At 36.5% G+C, this 19,066-nt stretch overlaps 2 protein-coding genes across 5 annotated transcripts in view; one reads left to right on the forward strand and one right to left on the reverse strand.

Moving 5' to 3' along the window:
• Positions 1–19,066, reverse strand: part of LOC147222814 (radial spoke head protein 3 homolog) — a 65,079-nt gene that overhangs the window by 32,179 nt on the left and 13,834 nt on the right. For 3 of the 4 annotated variants that reach the window (XM_086166879.1, XM_086166881.1, XM_086166880.1), the window contains exon 1: positions 2,593–2,714. The exons of the other annotated variant lie outside the window; for it this stretch is intronic. The gene's annotated coding sequence lies outside the window, so the exon portion shown is untranslated. Of the gene's footprint in view, positions 1–2,592; positions 2,715–19,066 lie in introns of those variants that run through there. 4 annotated transcript variants of the gene reach the window in all.
• epm2a (EPM2A glucan phosphatase, laforin) lies at positions 2,478–14,430 on the forward strand. The gene is made up of 4 exons (XM_086166883.1): positions 2,478–2,810; positions 3,450–3,624; positions 7,956–8,200; positions 9,756–14,430. The coding sequence occupies exons 1-4, from the start codon at positions 2,564–2,566 to the stop codon at positions 10,037–10,039; spliced, it is 951 nt and encodes a 316-aa protein (XP_086023009.1). The 5' UTR covers positions 2,478–2,563; the 3' UTR covers positions 10,040–14,430.

The following is a 19,066-nucleotide window of genomic DNA, read 5'->3' on the forward strand; positions in this document are numbered from 1 at the left end:
GGTTAGATGGAGAAGGTTGATTCACTGTGGCGACCCCTGAGGGGAAAAGCCGAAAGGAGAAGAAGAAGTAGAGTGCTGTCATATTGGCCAATGTGTATCCCACCTGAGGGCCACTGGGGGTCCTATACAAGTTGAGTTGTTCAAAAGAATGAATGAAGAAAGGAAGGAAGCTTATGTGCAGAAATAAGTCAGCCTTATTAATTTATAATTCAAGTAAAATTGTGTGTTCATATGATGATTTCTGATGGATAAACAGTGGAGATAACAAGGATGGAGAACCTACCGAGAAAGCAATAAGTGTAACCGGTCAGCTGTGGCTGTGACACTCCACAGGATAATACTAATAAGTATTATCAGTATTTGGTATGTAGGTGTAATAAGCATTACACCTACGCCGTAACTGAGTATTACACCTCATAAGACCATCCACAGCCTTTCTCAACTCCTCCCGGAAAACCATACAAAACTCCCGCCTGTTTAGCTTGCACTACTTCGACCTCGCCTCTCCCTTTTTTTTTCTTCATCTTCCTTGTCAACAGATTCATCCAACAAACCACCATTCTAAGCTTTCTGGCTACACTCTCCAACCACTACTTTGTGGTCACTGGTCTCCTTCAGATTATATTGTCTACAAAAGATGTAGTCTACCTGCATGCTCCTACCTCCTACCCTATGTTCCTGCCTTTTCTGGAAAAAAAGTATTCACTACAGCCATTTCCATCCTTTTTGCAAAGTCTACCACCATCTGTCCCTTTTTGTTTCTATCCTGGATACCAAGCCTGCCCATCACTCCATCACCTCCATTGCCTGTACCATCATTTTTACTGAAGTCTGCACCAATTACTTACCTCTCAGGATTTTCTGCATGACTTCATCTAACTCACTCCAGAAACTTTCCTCCTCTAACTCACATCCCACCTGTGGGGCAGAGCCACTAACAACAGTGAGCATCATGCCTTCAATTTCCAGTTTCAGACTCGTAAGTCTGACTCTCTTTTCACCTTCTGAAAATTCCTAACAAACTCCTCCTTCAAGATAACTGCAACTCCATTTCTCCTCCTCTCAATGTAATGGACAGAAATTTGAGGTGCTGTCATGATGTTCAGGGGATCCAGTTTGGTGGCCTCAGGACTGGTTCTCTGCTGATACTCTAACTTGAGCCAAAAACAAAGTAGGACTGTTGCCAAGAAATTAAAAACTGAAAATTCTGTTAAAAGCCTATTAGGTAGTACAGCTAATCAGTACGACCATCCTTGGACTGCGCTCTCAAATGGCAGCTGCACAAAATAAAAGCAATGTTTTTTTTCTTTCTGTTAAATCTGTTTATTTTGTTTTTTTTTTATTTTTCATCTGTTGTTTCTGTTTTGACTTCCTCTGTGGCCAGGAGCAATATTAGCTACTGACAAAAAGATCTTGTTCTAAATTGCATTTAGTTTTTCTTTAGAAAAACATTCAACTCATTTACAAATTAATACATGTAAAAATAGATAAATAAAATAAACAAATAACAATCACAATGATCATAATCTACATAATAAGCATCATAATTACCATAACAATGACGATTATAGGTTATCATCATATATGCTAAAACCTCAAAATGGTCGATTTAAATCACTAAAGACACGAAGCCAGCATTTGTGTCATCTGTTTTAGAGAGATTATTTGTAATTTGTTTCTTATGGTTCATGATTAAACATTTTATTCATAGCCAAATGTCTGGCCTGGTAATTGGCTTCATTTCTCCATCTGTGCATCCGTGCCTTTCTACATGTTACAGATTCTGTAACATAAAGTCAAAACATCCAACGTTTTACTGAACACTAAATTACTTGGCCTGGCTTTTTTTTTTTTTTTTTTTTTAATATTGTAGTATACTTCTATTTCAAATGTTAAATGTACTTTTTGAGAACTAGTTCTTCGGCTCCTAACTTTTTACCTTTGTGATTTTCCTCTTTAATTTTTCCTCATTCTCCAATTAATTTATGGCGGCAAAGAAGTCCATGCTCCACTGATTCCTCTGTGTGACAGTGCTTTCATAACTCTGTTGGGTGTTTGACGATTATGAGAACTGTTTTATTGAGTCTGCTGCACCCGGTCCTCAGCCTTGTAAGGACAGTCTCCTCCCTTGTGCTTCTATAACTGACCTCATTCACATTCTGCTGATGTCACTGCCTCTCCATCAACTCTGATCTATGTCGAGTCTGTTTCTTGTTCTTCACTGCATTACACCTTCAAAGATGTTTCTCATTGGAGGACCAAAAATACATAGTGCTTCTGTGCAGCTACGCAAGAGCATATTTTCCTGACAACAGAACAATACAAAATAAAAATCAGAAGAAGGGTAGTTTTGTAACAAGTTATAACAGACTACGTATTGTAAATTTAGCCGCCATGTGGTTTGAACTTTAACTCCATGCGCAATCTATTTTAAATGTGCTTTGTACAAACCTACCAGTAGAGGGCGCACCCATATGACTCTGCTGCAGATAATATCGACCTGGACAACTATTTAGTCTTCTTAAAAGAAAGATTTATATTCGTCCCGGATCACGTCTAAAAGATGTTGTTCAGATTCGGTGTCATTCTCACCCCAGACTCTCCGGATGTCGAGGTTTTCGTTTTGGGATCTCGGCCGGAAATGGGCCAATGGGATCCGAACAGATCCGTTCCGATGACCGCCTCGCAGAGCGTCCTGTCCCCCCTTGAGCCGTGTCTGTGGATCTGTGACGTGCCCTTAGCCGAGCCGTTTAAAGACACGCAGTGGTTCAAGTTCATCAAAAGAGTCGGGGATACATTCATATGGGAAGGTATACAGTGATTTTTTTTTCATTCTTGTCGCGTATTCGAATGTAATACTGACGAAAACAACTCCATGTTTGCTTCAGCGAAGTACAAGTGAAGTGTAATACATACTTACCACCGCGCGATGGCGGTGATGTAATATAGCCGTGTCTCTCCCTTTGAGTAACTCATTTGATGAGTATGTAAAGACAAATGAGCTCCAGTGGTGGTGGAGGAAGTGTCGATCACAGCAGCGAAAGTCATCATTGCACAACGGAAAGTTTAAATTCGCTTAAAAATAAGAGTAACAAAATCAGAACAAAGCTATTCACAGGAACCCCCACTCATTCCAGAGCTGATTGAAAATATTTATCAATTAAATAATTCTTTTTACTGACGTGTAAGAAACATGATGTATTTATTGTAGCTAGTTTAGGTGAAATTCATCCTACCCATATTTTATTCTATAGTTTCTTCCACCCAAATGAAACATTTTATCTAAACTGGAAATATATTCTTATTTAAATACAATTAAGAGACCTTGAACTATTAAACATAGTAGGAGTGCTTGAAAAATATAATGAGGGTGAGAATTGGATAATCAAAATTGTAATTTTTGACTTCAGAGAATACACTGTGAAATATATTATCTTATTTATCTTCAGGCAATGGGCCACACCATGACAGATGGTGTACTTATGATGAAAGAAACATCGTGGATGGTGTTTACTGCCACCCGATCGGTCACTGGATAGAAGAAACAGGACACACTGATGAGATGAAACACACCACCAACTTTTACTTCAGTGTTGCGGGTCAGGGGGCAATACATTTTTCCAGGTATTTTCATTAAAGCCTTGTTTGTGTGGAGCTTTGCACATCCAGACTTCAATTTTCAGCCAAAATATATTCATCATGTTAGACTTTTGAAGGTGGACAATGTTCCATGTCGGTTTTCTGCTGTTGAATCTTATTTCTGTTTGAAATACAAGATTTGTTTGATTTTGTTCAAATTAGTATCAGAAAAGAACCATCAGAGCCAAGCTAACGGTAAACAACAAAGAGATTACGGAGTTCTCTCAGAGGAAGATGAGAAGATCATTACCGCTGTCATGACATCCTGTTATCTCATATAACCACATTTTTTTCCACTTTTGTAGAATGTTTCTGCTGATTAATACATATGCTCATAATAGCCCAGTTAGTTCTAAATTATCATGACAATATATCAAACTCCACTGCTAGTTGTTAATAATAATTTCCAAATGTAAAAGATCCAGCAATCTCTTCCTTTAAAGCGTTCGAGAAACAGTTACCCCAATTTAGAATAATTAGCTTTTCTGTTTCCTGATACAATTTCAATTATTTGATATGTGATTTCTTAATTTTGATGTCATAAAGTCCAATTTAAAAATTAGTCACAATTTAAATAGTGAAATTACTTCTGCTGAATAAGTTCACCTCCCTGCCCATTTTATGCATTATAAATCATGTTAGACATGTTTGCTGTTGCTGCCTATTGTGATGTGAAAATCAATTAGTGGCTCAAATTTGATAACACAGGGAAACTAATAAGCTTATCTTGGCTAATTATTGTCTGATCGATTCTTAAATATTCTCTTAACAGCCTTAAATCTCAAAGACTGCAATATTGCAGTCTTTGACAGTCCTAAAATCAAAATATCAAAATAAAATATTTGGGGAAATTTTGTGTTCTGAAAGAAGTCAGGAAAATTATACTTTACTGCCATTTTACAGCAAATTTGAGGATGTTCAGTCACGTCTGCTTTGATTTTGATCTTCCTCTTTCATTGACCTCATAAATAATGTCTTCACTCTGAAATAATGTAATGGGCCAGTCTGGCCATGAGCAGCTGTACAATGACCTCCTCAGACTTATCCGTGTTTCCTTGTTAAAAAGTAGACATCAGTCAGAAGGTTTTTTTTTTAAATATATATGTGTGTGTATGTATCAAATTTCAGTGATTACCTCCCATTTATTTGCCTGAACAACAAAATTCAAGTTTAAAGAGGACATGTGTTCTGACTTCACTGGGCATAAGTCAGTCAATGCGGTTTCAACTGGTCAGCAGGAAGACTCTCATCTCAGAATATTAATCATGAGCAGTCCTTGCTGAGGCTTTCTGGTCTTCGAACTACATTTTGTGATGATAATACTTACAAGAAGTGACACAGTAAATTATGAATTTCCATATGACCTAGGCATTTCTGTTTGAACAAAAAATATCCCAAGTAAACAATTAATCAAACTGGGATGACAGGGAGAATTTATTTGCACAAGTTGACAATATATAGCCAACTTAAAAATGCATTCACAATATATGGCTGGTGTCTTCGTATGTAATAATTTTGTGATTCAGATGCACTTGCAGAAACAATAGTTTCAGCTGTCACAGAGGGTGACCATATTCCTGTTGTAGATTTTTCAATAAAATCCCTCCTCATATGATCAATGCATGTCTTCCCAAAGAATGTCTACTATAGTTGTGAGCTTCAAAAATGTCCTAAATAAAAACACAAAAATATATTGCACAAAAAATTCGACTTACCCTAAATGTTCAGTCCTCAAGGAATATACCATAAGGCCAAAAGAATTCGCTTACCTGCCTTGACTCACATATGAACTTAAGTGACAGCTCCTTCTTAATCCGTAGGGTTCAATATGACATCGGCCCACCCTTTGCAGCTAGAACAGCTTCAACCCTTCTGGGAAGTCTCTCCGCAAGGCTCAGGAGTGTGTTTATGTAAATTTTTGACCATTCTTCCAGGAGCGCATTTGTGAGGTCACGTAGTGATGTTGGATGAGAAGGCCTGGCTCTCAGTCTCCGCTCTAATTCATCCCAAAGGGGTTCTATCGGGTTGAGCTCAGGACTCTGTGAAGGCCAGTCAAGTTCATCCACACCAGACTCTTTCATCCATGTCTTTATGGACCTTGCTTTGTGCACTGGTGCACAATCATGTTGGAAAAGGAAGGGGCCAGCTCCAAACTGTTGGGAGCAGTTTGGAGCTGTTTTGGGAGCATGGAATTGTCCAAAATGTCTTGGTCTATGCTGAAGCTTTCAGAGTTCCTTTCACTGGACCTAAGGGGCCAAGCCCAGCTCCTGAAAAACAACCCTACACCTCCGGCCAAACTTCACACTAAGCACAATACAGTCAGACAAGTATCATTTTCCTGGCATCCGCCAAACCCAGACTCATCCATCAGATTGCCAGATGAAGAAGTGATTCATCATTCCAGAGAACGCATGCGCACTGCTCTAGAGTCCAGTGGCGACATGCTTTACACTACTGCATCTGAGGCGTTGCATTGCACTTAGTAATGTGTAGCTGGGATACAGCTGCTCGGCCATGGAAACCCATTCTATGAAGTTCTCTGCATACTGTTCTTGAGCTACTCTGAAGGCCACATTAAGTTTGGGAATCTGTAATGATGGACTTTGCAGAAAGTTGTCGACCTCTTCGAACGATGCACCTCAGCATCTGCTAAACCTGCTCTGTCAGTTTACATTCAACACATTACAACACTTCCATGTTCTTAGGTGAGAGTTGACTGTGGGATATTTAGGAGCAAGGAAATTTCACGATTGAATTTGTTTCACAGGTGGCGTCCTATCAGAGTTCCATGTTGGAATTCACTGAGCTCCAGATAGCTCAGTGAATTTCACAAATGTTTATAAAAACAGTCTGCATGCCTAGGTGATTGATTTTATACCTGTGGCCATGGACGTGATTGGAACACCTGATTCCGATTATTTGGATGGGTGAGTGAATACTTTTGGTCATATCTTGTACTTCAGTACCAATTCAGCTATAACCATCAATGAGCTCAAAATTGTTTTTTATGCAACACAAAAAAACAATCTATTTCAAATCAAATGTGTAATAAAGCATGAACTGAAATTACCATGACATGCTTAAATTAGGGTTATGGCACCTATGATTCTGTTTGCCTCTTGGAAAATTTCATCAGGATGACTATATCAACGATTTCACACATAGTACTTCAGCCTAACAGTCAGCAGAGAGTCCATTTTGGACCAACCTGTGGGGGTCAGAGCGTAAAGGCATTATAAAAGATACATAGAGAACTACTGAGGCATTTAACACAGGGGTTGTCCCAGAATGGCTGCCTTGTCTGATGCCATCAGGTTTTAATTCATGTCCAAGGATCTTACAAGGTTTGTGTCAAGGACCTGTGCTGAGTCAAAAGCACTGCGCCCTTGTATCTTTCTGTAATAGCATTTTAAATTAGTCTCCAAGACCCTTCATCCTCAAGCCCAAAGTATGATACACATTCAACTCTGCAATAACTCTTAATGTGGTTCAAAGAGACTTTAACTCACTTTCTAGCAGATCCCTCAAGCTTATATCCAGGACATAGACAACTTAAGCATTGTTCTGTCATTTTTGTTTAAATTTTTTGCTGTTGTAATCAACAAGAAATAATTTACTCCTTGAGATGCCTGTTTTGCCAGGGGTTTTATTGGAAGCTTCATGGAAGTATCATCACAGTTTCATGCTTTTCCTTTTGAGTTACTTTATGTTGATTACGAGCACCCCATTGTGCTCAGTAGAAAATATTCATGGGGTCAAAAAAAAAGACTTAACCAATTTAATGGGGAAAAATATATAATACAATCTTGGTCTCTGTCTAAAAATTATACTCATGCATTTTTTTTCATATATACTTATACAGTGTATGTTGTATGAGTGGTTTTGCCCTCTGTCAGTTGCTCTTATGACACATACCTGATATAAAGAAATTTTACAACAGATTCGATAAGGCTTTTTATATCAGAGTTCAAATAGTTCCACAATTTCATTCATAATATACTGTACTAGGACTGCTGTGTTTTCAACAGTGGTCACAGAAAAAAACAGCGGACTTTTTGTAGAAACACCAAATACAAATTAACCTCACCCTATATATTTGCAGATATACAGTACAGCATCACTGTCAGAACTTCTGTATTCCCCAATGTTGGGGAATATATTCAAATTATAATTTCTGGCATTATCATCTCCACTCTTAAATTTTAAATCTGTTCTATATAATGTAGTAATATTAACCCTTTCTTCCATGTGCATGACCTTGTTTAGTAATAATGTTATACACAAGTGATCAGGGTTTTCTTGTTTGTTGCCTCTAGGATACTACCACGGATCTGGCTTGGTAGTTGCCCCCGGCAAATGGAGCATGTGACGATAAAGATGAAGCACGATTTGGGCATCACTGCTGTGATGAACTTCCAGACAGAAGGGGATGTGGTGAATAACTCCCACGGCTGTCGGCAGAACCTTGGAGAAGCTATGACTGCAGAAACCATGATGCAGTTGTACAGAGACAATGGCTTGGTGTATGTGTGGATACCTACACCTGACATGAGCACTGATGGTAAGGGTTTTTCCATAATGAATTAAAGTTAAAATGTCCCATCAAGTGATAAAAATTATATTAAAAGTGTTAAGATTCAAGAAGATCTGGAAAAAATGGGGCTCAATGACCACACACTGTGATTTCTGTTAGCCAGAAAAAGAAAATTGTTAGACAATTTAAATTGTCTTTGGAATAGCTCTATCTACTCACAAAGATAAAAAATCCTGCAAAAAACGCATTCATTTTCAGAAAAGGAAAAGAGTGAAGATATTATCCAAGTGACCAAACAGGGCTTGGTACATGTGATACCATTCTCTGCTTCCTTAGGAGTATTATTTCAAGGTTATTTTATGATATCAATAATTTATGAAAGTCAGAGTGTCCTCCTGGCGGGTTAAGATTCAAGGGTGTTGGTTTTAACATTGGTGGGGACCTTTCAGAATGTGTTTGATATAGTACTAGACCTTGTAGTCTAACGGTGTAACTTCAATTACCGCAAAATCCCTGTACTTAACCCATTACACTGTTACAAGCTGAAGGCACATCCTTGACCTGACAACCCTTCTGTGTCATGACTTGTTTTGGCTGCTTCTATAACTGTTACTTGATAAAATAATGCCATATTAACAGTAAGACCACATGCGTCTATTCAAAATTAATGTGTGTTTGTGTGTGTGTGTGTGTAGATATATATATATATATATATATATCAATCATCAGCCTAAGGGAATGTCACTTCCATCACCAAGTCATTATTCTTTGACATCACTTTGGCCTTGTCTCTTCATGTGTTTTTTTTCCCTAACTTTGAGACCTAATTACTACAGGTTTCTTCCTTGATCTTGGATGCATGCAAGGACCAGCTTCACAGAGTGCCTATATTTTATCACTTCACATTAGTAAAAAACAACAAAGCCTCTTCTTTCACAATATATGCTTAGAAAGCTCATACAAGTATAGACCAAAATCTGTCACCAATTACTAGTAACAATTAAATTGTTGTAGGCCATTGTTCAGTAACTTTACCTTACTTTCCTTTCACATTTCTTTGTTCTTGATTTGCTCATGTCTTTATATCACTGGTGCTCTCTAAATAATGAGTAAAATGCACGCATAAATCAAACACACATGGTTTGTTACAGTAAATTGGTAATGTTTGGTAAATCAAATGAAAAGGCTTCAACGTGTGGACAATGGACTATTCCTTCTCATCTGAGACTGAAAAACATACCAGCTACACCATAGCGTTGCAATTGTAGTATAATGTAACTTAATTAATGCCATCATGCAGCCAGAAGCACTCACTAGAATGGCCAGTGTAAAGAATTACATTTGCATGAAGAAGCACAGTGTCCTCTTCACAAACACTGCTGTTGTAAGAAATGATTTAGTGTTAAGAATCAATCATCATAATCAAAAAATATTTGTGTCCACATTCAAGGACAAACAAACAATGAAGAAATATAGCAGTTTCATCGTTAAAATGTTTCAAGATAACAAATAAAAACAAACAAATTCATCCTGTCAGTCTCAGAATTTTAAATAAACATCATTTTATTTTTCTATTTTACAGGTCGGACCAGGATGCTTCCTCAGGCTGTATTCCTGCTCCATGGCCTGCTGGAGAACGGTCACACAGTATATGTGCACTGTAATGCGGGTGTGGGCAGATCGACAGCCGTCGTGTGTGGCCTGCTTATGTACATCCTTGGCTGGAGCCTGAGGAAGGTGCAATACTTTTTAGTGGCTAAGAGGCCAGCTGTATACATAGATGAGGATGCTTTAGTAAAAGCTAAGGCAGACTTCTTCCAGAAATTTGGGCAGCTGCGTTCATCTCTCCCTTTCCCAGAGGTTTGAGACTTGAGTTCCACTGGAGTTAAGGGTTACAGTTTGTAATAGAATTTATTGCTATGCGGTAACCTTCTAGAGATTCGCACGAGAACCTTATATGATTCTTGAAGTTACGTGAGAGCAAATAATACTGTATAATCAATGTGACAGGTGGCAGAGTGAAATAACATACGGTAAGAAAATGTACTCCTTTCCATCAAAGTATTGTGCTTAAATAACTGACTTCTACCCAGTGTCTTATTAATTTTAGCTCACGCCATTGTAATCCACTTGATGTCTGCAGGCTGTCTTCAGTGATGTAATTAATCCTTCTGTTATTTTTGTCTTCAACATTCCCTTTTAGTCAACACAGGTTAGTTATTATAAGTAGTTCCCTGATAATTTTTGGAAAAAGTCTGAAGAAAGCATTTCTTTATCTTTTTTGTAATGATTGGACTCTACATTTTCAGAGCTTCACTTGGCTCTATTGACATAATAACTTACCATGAATAAGGGTACTGTTTCTTATAAAAGAAGGGCAATTTGAGTATAATGAGAAACATAAACTGTTTTCTTTCACTTTTATGCTCCAGTAAAGGCATATTCCAGTGCTGCTCTTGTGTATCATCCCTCTCTATTTTACTGAAATAAATTAAAAAAAAAAAAAATCTACTGCAAGGTTTACATAATCAAAAAAGGCAATCCTTGTCAACACAAGCTGAAACAATGCTACAAATTCCTAAAAATACAAAATAACAATGCTTCCCCTCTCCAGATGGTTCTTCATTTCTATGACACTTCAATAACAGGCCACCTCTCAGAGTGCTCGATAACACTTCTTTATTTATTCAGCTTACAGATAACATTCCATCCCATCCCAAGCATAATAGCAAGCCCCGCCAGGCAATTTTAATGCATACATAATGAGACATTACTGGAATATTTTTTGGTTATGAATTTCTACTCTGACTTTTATGTTTGAGTGTGTGTTGATTTTTCAGAATACTGTGTTTTTCTTACCAGCCTCTAATTCAGAAAAGTTAGAGATGTGGAAAGGAAACATAATCTTCTGAGGCATTGTCATTACTTTTTAGCACGTTCCTGCAGAAAATATGATGATGTCAATGAGGGTCTGGGTTGGTGAATGATTCAACCACAAAGGAATGCAAGCAGATTCTCGGTTATTTATAAACAGTCTAAAAAATATTCACAAAAAAGTTGCATTTGAAATAAGAGAGAGGTTCTGGTCTTTTTTTTTTTTTTTTTTCCAGAAACAGTGGAAGAGCATGGCTGGTTTGAGTAAAACAGTGAATATGTAATCAGTTTTCACAGGAGAGTAACAATTAATTAACATCTTATATCTGTTATATTTGTTCTATTTCCAATCCACCTTTTGCAGGCACTCTTCAAAGCATTAAAGACTCATTATTTTTCTTCTGCACTTCACCTATCCCTTCATCTCTAAATGGAGGCACCGAGCTATCCTGTCTGTTGATAATTTATTTATTTATTGCACCTGGCTCGATGGAAAGAAAAGCACTGAAATTCAAGATCATATTTTCACTGTGAAGATTACATTGTATAGATTGTCCCTACCAATGGGGCAGAAAATCTAGGTAAAAAAAATATTTTGTACAAGACAGCAGAGCAGGTTACAGTATTTAATAAATACCAGCACCTTTATTTATGCACAAAGCTAAGGTATAGATGATCCTTTAACATTGAAACACCCCAGTTTCAGGTCAAAATGTGAGGAAAAAAGCAATTACACCAATTTGCATTTCTTAGATAAAATAAATTAAAAATTGGTAAGAAAAATGATTTCTCACCAGTCTGACAAATTATAACTTAGTTATAGGGTTGTCTCTCAGTAGGAGTTTCCAGGATAGAGAATAGTCTCAGAAACTTACTGGGCTGTTAAAAATCTCCCACAGCTTCAAGATGACATGGCTTATAGTAATTGGAGACATATTTCACGAATGCTGTTCTACAGAGTAATTTCTCTGAGACAACTTTTCTTCTCCCCCCCCAGAAATCCATCAGGAAAAAAGCACAGACCTGCAAAATACCTGGAGTAGTTCAAATACACAGTAGCCTTGTGCAGCAATGTTATCTTCACAAAAAGAAAATTCTGTCACATAAATGGTTTCTATTACTGCACAGTCCCATCAATAAAAGTCATACTATTACTGGGATAAGATGAGAAAAGTGATTTTCATCTTTATCATATATGTTTTTTTTCATCTGCATTTGAAGTAACACTGACATCTGGACCAGCAGTTACATAGCTTACGATCAATGTACAAGGATTTAATGGAAGGGAAAGTGTTTTCATCGTATAGTATCTGGTCATTTTCTCAAATATAAGGATTTATTTTAGAGATTTGATAATATACAAAATCAGATAAATTTCCATTCAAAAGCAAAGGATTAGCAGGCTTTTAAAAATACCATTATATGTTTTTTCTTCCAATTTGGTTTTGAATCAATATGGTTTTTTTTTGCCATTCTTGATTTGTTCTTTGAAATCTTTTTGTGGCAATTGCACTTGAATTTCTTACCTTGAAGACATTTGACCCCTCATCTGAGAGGTTTCTTCAGTAGGAATGTACTGTTGGGAAAGTGGCTGCTCTTGCACTTTTATGCGAAAAACTCCCCATAGTCCATTCGAACTGAAGAAGCCTCTCAGAAGAGAGTTGAAACATCTTCAAAGGATGAAATACAAGGTCAATGACTGACATAGACATTCTTGTTTTTGTCTGTTATTTACAGTTATGTCTTACAGTCTAGATCTCAGCGATTTAAGCTGGTAAAAGCTTTTGTGATCTGGAAATTGGAGTTTCTTAACCCTTTTACAAATGATACATTCATTCAGATATACATTGCTAATTCATGATGGTTTCAATTATATTGCATATTCATAGTTTTAGACCATAATTGCATTATTACTAATTATTATTAATGTACTTCCATGCATTCAGTTTCAGCTATGTGACTAAAACCCTCTAGAAGTAAACCATAAATTAAGCATGCCATATGCAAGTGATCAACCCTTCATCAGAGAAAAATGCTTTTTCAAGCTCTTTTTTAGTTAAAGTCTTTTTTCCACACACAGATACACACATATATTAATATTTGTCAAGCTCATTCTAAGCATCCCTGGTTCATTTAGGCTCTTAGTACAACCATATCATTTGCTTGCCTGGGCTCAGGGTGGGCTTAAGAAAAGTGCAGTAATGCTCTTGACTTCACTCCCAGGCAAGACGCCAGCTCCCCTGATAGATACTGACTGCAGTCAAACAAGTGAAGTACTCTGTTCTGAACAAGTGCACCCATGGAAGACCAAGCAGCCTGTCTCTTGTCTGTTTGCAATTGAGAGATTTATATCTACAATTTAAGATTATCTTACAGTGAAGAATTCTTTCCTGTACAAAGTGGAAATAAGTCTTATCATCCAAGACAGGGATAAAGCATCAATACTGTAGATGGAGGAATTTAAAGCTTAACATTGTTAAATAACTGATAACTTTATAGATGTAAGATATAGACTGTGTGGTAATGCCTCTGTATGGGAATAACTGTATCAGTTTATTTCGTAACCATTATCTTTAATGAATTTAAAAGAAAATACATTGTCAAAGAGTCAACAAAATCATTCAGAACCATTTGGAAATTATCCATGAGTCAGCATCTGCTTAAGTCTTTTACAGGCCAACTCAACTTAACCACATTATTTTTCAGTGTGAATTATTTCAAAAATGGGTAGTGGCTGTGAATATCTGACTGAGGAATATTTAATATTTATTTGAATATTTAAAAGTTGAGGTTGGCACGCATTTTAATTTGTCTTTGCTGTTAGGGATCAATCTCAATGAATACTGAGAAAAATTGCATTTTTGGGGACATTCAGACAATGGAACAAATATTGATAGTACATAATAATCATTTACATAATCATCCTGGTCATTCTCAAACAAAAAATATAACTAAAAAATCATTCATCCTTTTTGGCACTGATAGTTAACACTTCTGTATTTAAAAAAAAAAAAAATTGTTTTTAAAGTTGGTGGTGTCATTGTGTGGTGAACAAGCAGATTTTGACCCTCACTGTTGTTTCGTAGCATTTAAAATGTCATTGCATACTCCATGCTTCATCCTTCAGATACAGTTTGATGTGTCTAAAAGTATTTTTCAACCCACATTATTTAAAATCACATGTATTGTTTTTCTCAGCTTTTTTTGATTTAATGTAATCAGATATCAAACATAATGCAACCAAATTCAAATCAATAACACGGTGTTAACTTAAGTGCATGGCCATTTTTGTGTTGATGTCATTGGTTACATTAGGCAAGGTGACCAAAAACTACCATAAACTACTGTATGCCGACATTTTTCAAATAAATGGTTTAGATGTATGGAATTTTAAAATCATTTACTGCTGTAGAATATCACCTATTGCACTTATCAGATACATGATTTTCCTTTTTTTCCAGGACACACTATCTCCCTTGTTTTAAACTTATAAAATTCTGTAAACATCAGTCATGAAAATGGTGTACACACATAAGTAGCAACCTATAATGGAAAACATGTTTTATGAGTTCTTTAAGAATCACTATTTGGAATAATGACTGACCTTTGTAATATAATATAGAATCATGATGCAAATTTGACTATAAATGCTCTTGAGAGCATTCTTTAAAATAAGCAGATACATTTATCAAATCTGTTTTTTTCCCTTAACAACCACAATATGAATAATACATCTGTTGAAGATTACTCTTTAAGGATTTAAATATATTCTCTGTAGATGAATTGAATGGTTGTGTTAAAATTGATGTTTCAGTGATGGCAAGATTACTTTGCCAGATTTGAAAGCTGTGGCTTCTTAACATAGCGCAAACATCTTTGAGGCAAGTTATCCTTATGTGAAACTGACTGTCAGAATGCTTGCTCTTAAAGCATGCAGGTCTGATATTGTGAAAGCGATTTTATTTCTCTGCTGTGGTCTGCAAAGGGACATATAATTTAAATACACACCACCAGGCAAAACAAATTACTACTAATGCTGGTAATGGCTGCATCAATTAATGATACATGAGAACTGAACTCAATTTAAGCAGATTAATTCTTATCACAGAGATGAGATGGTCAGGCATGTATAAAGAAAGTGAGAAATGGATAATGTTCATCATTTTCCTTGACAAGACCTCACAGAGCCAGGATCCGTTCAGTTCCTATCAAATACTCTGTTCCTGTCAATACTTCTGTTGTTCCCTCCATCGTTTACATTGCCATGGCAATTGATCAGTGTCAGCGAGCAGATCCTGACTTGAATGACTGAAGAGATATATAGACGTTTGGCTTTAGAGACAGCTGAGGTTGTGCACAGGCCACCATCAAAAATTCCAATATCTTTATTTTGTGCTCTGTCTTGAAAGCTTAGTATATTATACCAAATCCAGAAGGTGCATTTGGGAAGGCTCCCATTTATCATGCTCTGCACCGACAGATACCCTACAGAAAGAAACTGGCTCCAGTGACCTTGGTCTTGGCTCATAGAGATATATCCCAGATCAATCAATTCCATGTGTTACCTTAGGCTCTTCACTTACTAGACAGACATGTCTATTCAAACCTCTTACCAAAGAATAAAAGCAGATATCTGCAAACAAATAAACATATGGCATAGAAATTCTGCATTAAATAGATGATGAAGACATCATGCATCACACAAAAGACTGCCAAACATACAGTAGTACACAATATACATATGTAATGTAATATTGTATGTTGTATATTGAAGGTGTTTATGTGCATATATATATGAGGAAAATATATGTCCTATACTTCACACTGCGTTACACACAAACTACACACCTTGTGAATTTGGAAAAACAAAAAAACAAAAACAAAATCTTGTTTAAGTATCTGTGTAGTTACATCCCAGCCATCATCAGTTATGTAGCTCTCTTACTCACAATATTGCAATGCTAATTTTTAACACATTAACATAGCAGTATAAACGTAACCCCTAATACTAGCCACATTACAAACAACATGTAAACTCTTTTTATTCTTTTGGTTCATAGGCACATGATAGTGATCATTTATTCATCACAAAATTTGATAAATTATTAAAATTAATCCACCAAATGTGGCTTTTTAGGTGTAAGGAATGTGGTGATATTTCACAGAGAATAATGTCAAGTCAATTGACATAGCCATCGTATTTGTATTTTTCACATTGTTTGAGTTAAACAAATCTGAACACGTATAAATTACTTCCGTGAAAGAACCCATTTGTAAGTGTTTTACTAAATTGTTACAATGGCTAACCCATAGAGAAACAGAATTGCGATTGTGCACCCATGCATGGTAAGTGCTTCCTTTTCTTTTCCCCTGACTAAATAAGTGATGCTGGATGCCAAAGCTGGCAGCTCCGTTAACATGGTAATCATGAGATCAATGACTTCTAAATGATCCAATAAAATACAGGTCCATCACTTTGGTATGTGTCTGCAGACAAAGGCTGTTATACTTCAGTGCTTTACGATGAATAACTGGACAGTAATTTGTTTCCTTTGAAATGCTCCTACATTCAAACAAATCAAGCAAAAATAATACTAAGACGCAGGACACCTCCATTTGCAGCATAATACAACACGCTGAAATAATGTATTTTTCTGATGGTCCAACCAACTTAAACCATACCCTCTTCAGGTTTGTTGACAACCAAATCATTCAGATCATTGGAGTTCAAAATGCTTCCCAATTCTCCATTCACAACTTTTCAAATGATAATTGGAGATCGTCATCTCAATGTGCTAATTGAGATGACGTGCTACAGCTTAGGACACGATCTTTGAATGTTTCTTTGTATGACACTCTTCTTATTGTTAGATTTTGCGGTTCAATCTGAACAGCACCGTACAGTGAATAATGATTGTTACCCAACATGTTGAGAGGCCAGAGGCCAGTGTCTCAACACAAACAAACATTACTGGTGTTGAAGTCAGTTAACTCTGTATTGTGAATGTTGTCCTATTTGATGTGAGATATGTAGAGAATATTATTAGAAACATCTAAACAGTGTCAAGCACAAAGAATGGCGTACAATGATGACGCAGAAATGTTGTCATAGCTAAGGTACTTTTAAAGTTGAGTAACATAGACTAATGTTTTGTTTTACATTCAGCAGACATAGAAAATGTGTGTATCAACATATCTGAACCAACAGATACACATTGGATCTCATCTGATATACCAATATGCATGTATTTGTCATTTTATCTGTGTTTTTTTTTTAATTATCATTCTTCTTCTCCTTTTGGCTTTTCCCTTCATGGGTCGCCACAGCAAATCAACCTTCTCCATCTAACCCTATTCTCTGTACACTCTCTCACACCAACCAACTTTATATCCTCTCTCACCACAGCCATATATCTTCTCTTTGGTCTTCCTCTAGACCTTCTGTCTGGCAACTCCAATTCCAGCATCCGTCTACCAATATATCCACTATCCCTCCTCTGTACACGTCCGAACCATCAGGTCTGCTGTGGTGTTTTTAATTAATAATTCATATTTTATGTTTTGACTTTAGTCCCGTGTGTAGTCGAGCTGTTTCTGCCATCCCTACGTGTTGTGTGTTGTTGTTTTTTTTTACTGTTTATACAATTTTCTACTATTATTTATTATTGTTATGTTTTTCTTGTAACTCTGGCACAACAATTTCCTTCGGGATAAATAAAGTTGTTCTTATTCTTATCCTTATTGTACATCAGGAGTGTTTATGGTCAGCGGGGTGTGTTAAAAGCTAAAGTTAGAAACTGCAATTTCATCATCTATGTTTCATAAGGTTAAGAAGTATTTAAAATGTATCACCTCAAGGGTTTTGAAAGAGTACACTATAAGTTAAATGACAAAGTAGTCAAGACAAGAGCCATCTGTAAAATATTGTAGAAGATATATTTTTTTCCAAGAGTAGGAAACAACCCAAAAGTGTAACAGTGGTTACTTTGTTTTGATTTTATTTAATTAGCACAACTTATCACTCAGTTAATGGATTGACAATGAAAATGGTATCGAGTTTTTGTTAACTGAATCATCACAATAATAGAAATACACCGATATTGGAGTTTTGTTTTTGTCACCTGGAGTGTACACAGATGATGCACATGTGAAAATATGGGCTATGTAAAGATGGATTTGTATTGAATTTGTTTAATTACTCCTCTCTTTCTGCTGAGCGGGGATAATGAACACAAACTAAGTTACCCTGTCTGATACATTTTTCCTGTTTACAGACAGACAAGCTGTTTCTAACTTGCCAACTGGTCACTGTATGCTCAGCTCAGGAAGACAGGGATAACAGACTTGAAATGGAGCCCAACTGTTACCTGCACAAACCAACAAACTTATTTACAACAAGTTTATAGCAGTTCTCATAAAATCTAAAATATTACAGTCTGATGCCGAACTTGGCAGCAGTTCAATTTCTCAGTATGTTTGGCACTTGCATTCTTCGTTGGATTCCACAAATGCCTTTGGAAAAAAAACAACACCTGTTTTCAGGTATTGAAAACAAGGGAAGCTGTGGTTCAGTCAATAGGATAAGAAAAAACAGTGTCTGTTTACTCTCTTTGGATTATAAAATCAGACATAATTAACAGGACAGTTCTGCTTTTAAGGGAAAGAGCAATTAGACTAATTAATTCCCAGTGACAGACAAAAATGCAGGCTAATGAGAGAAGATGGGTTTTCCTATCTCTATAGTAGCTCTGTAAAGTGTCTATAAAAATAGTTCGGAAAAACGACATTTGCCGAAACTATGGAAAACTGAACAAAAATGATCAGGCAAGATAGGATTGAAAAACAAGTATGAATTTAAATGCATCTTCCATTCCAAATTCACATATATAATGTGTTGGAATAACATGTAAATGAGTGCTGCCTCTGCAGTATCCAGTGCTTTTTGCTTTCCCCATCTTAGCTTTATTACCCCTTCTGACCCACACATCTGGGCCAAAAACGAAGCAGATGGAGAGTTGA

This window comes from Fistularia commersonii, chromosome 20 (assembly GCF_037954325.1).
Source record: "Fistularia commersonii isolate RoL2024-O1a breed Wild chromosome 20, RoL_Fcom_v1.0, whole genome shotgun sequence".
Taxonomy (NCBI): Eukaryota; Metazoa; Chordata; class Actinopteri; order Syngnathiformes; family Fistulariidae; genus Fistularia; species Fistularia commersonii.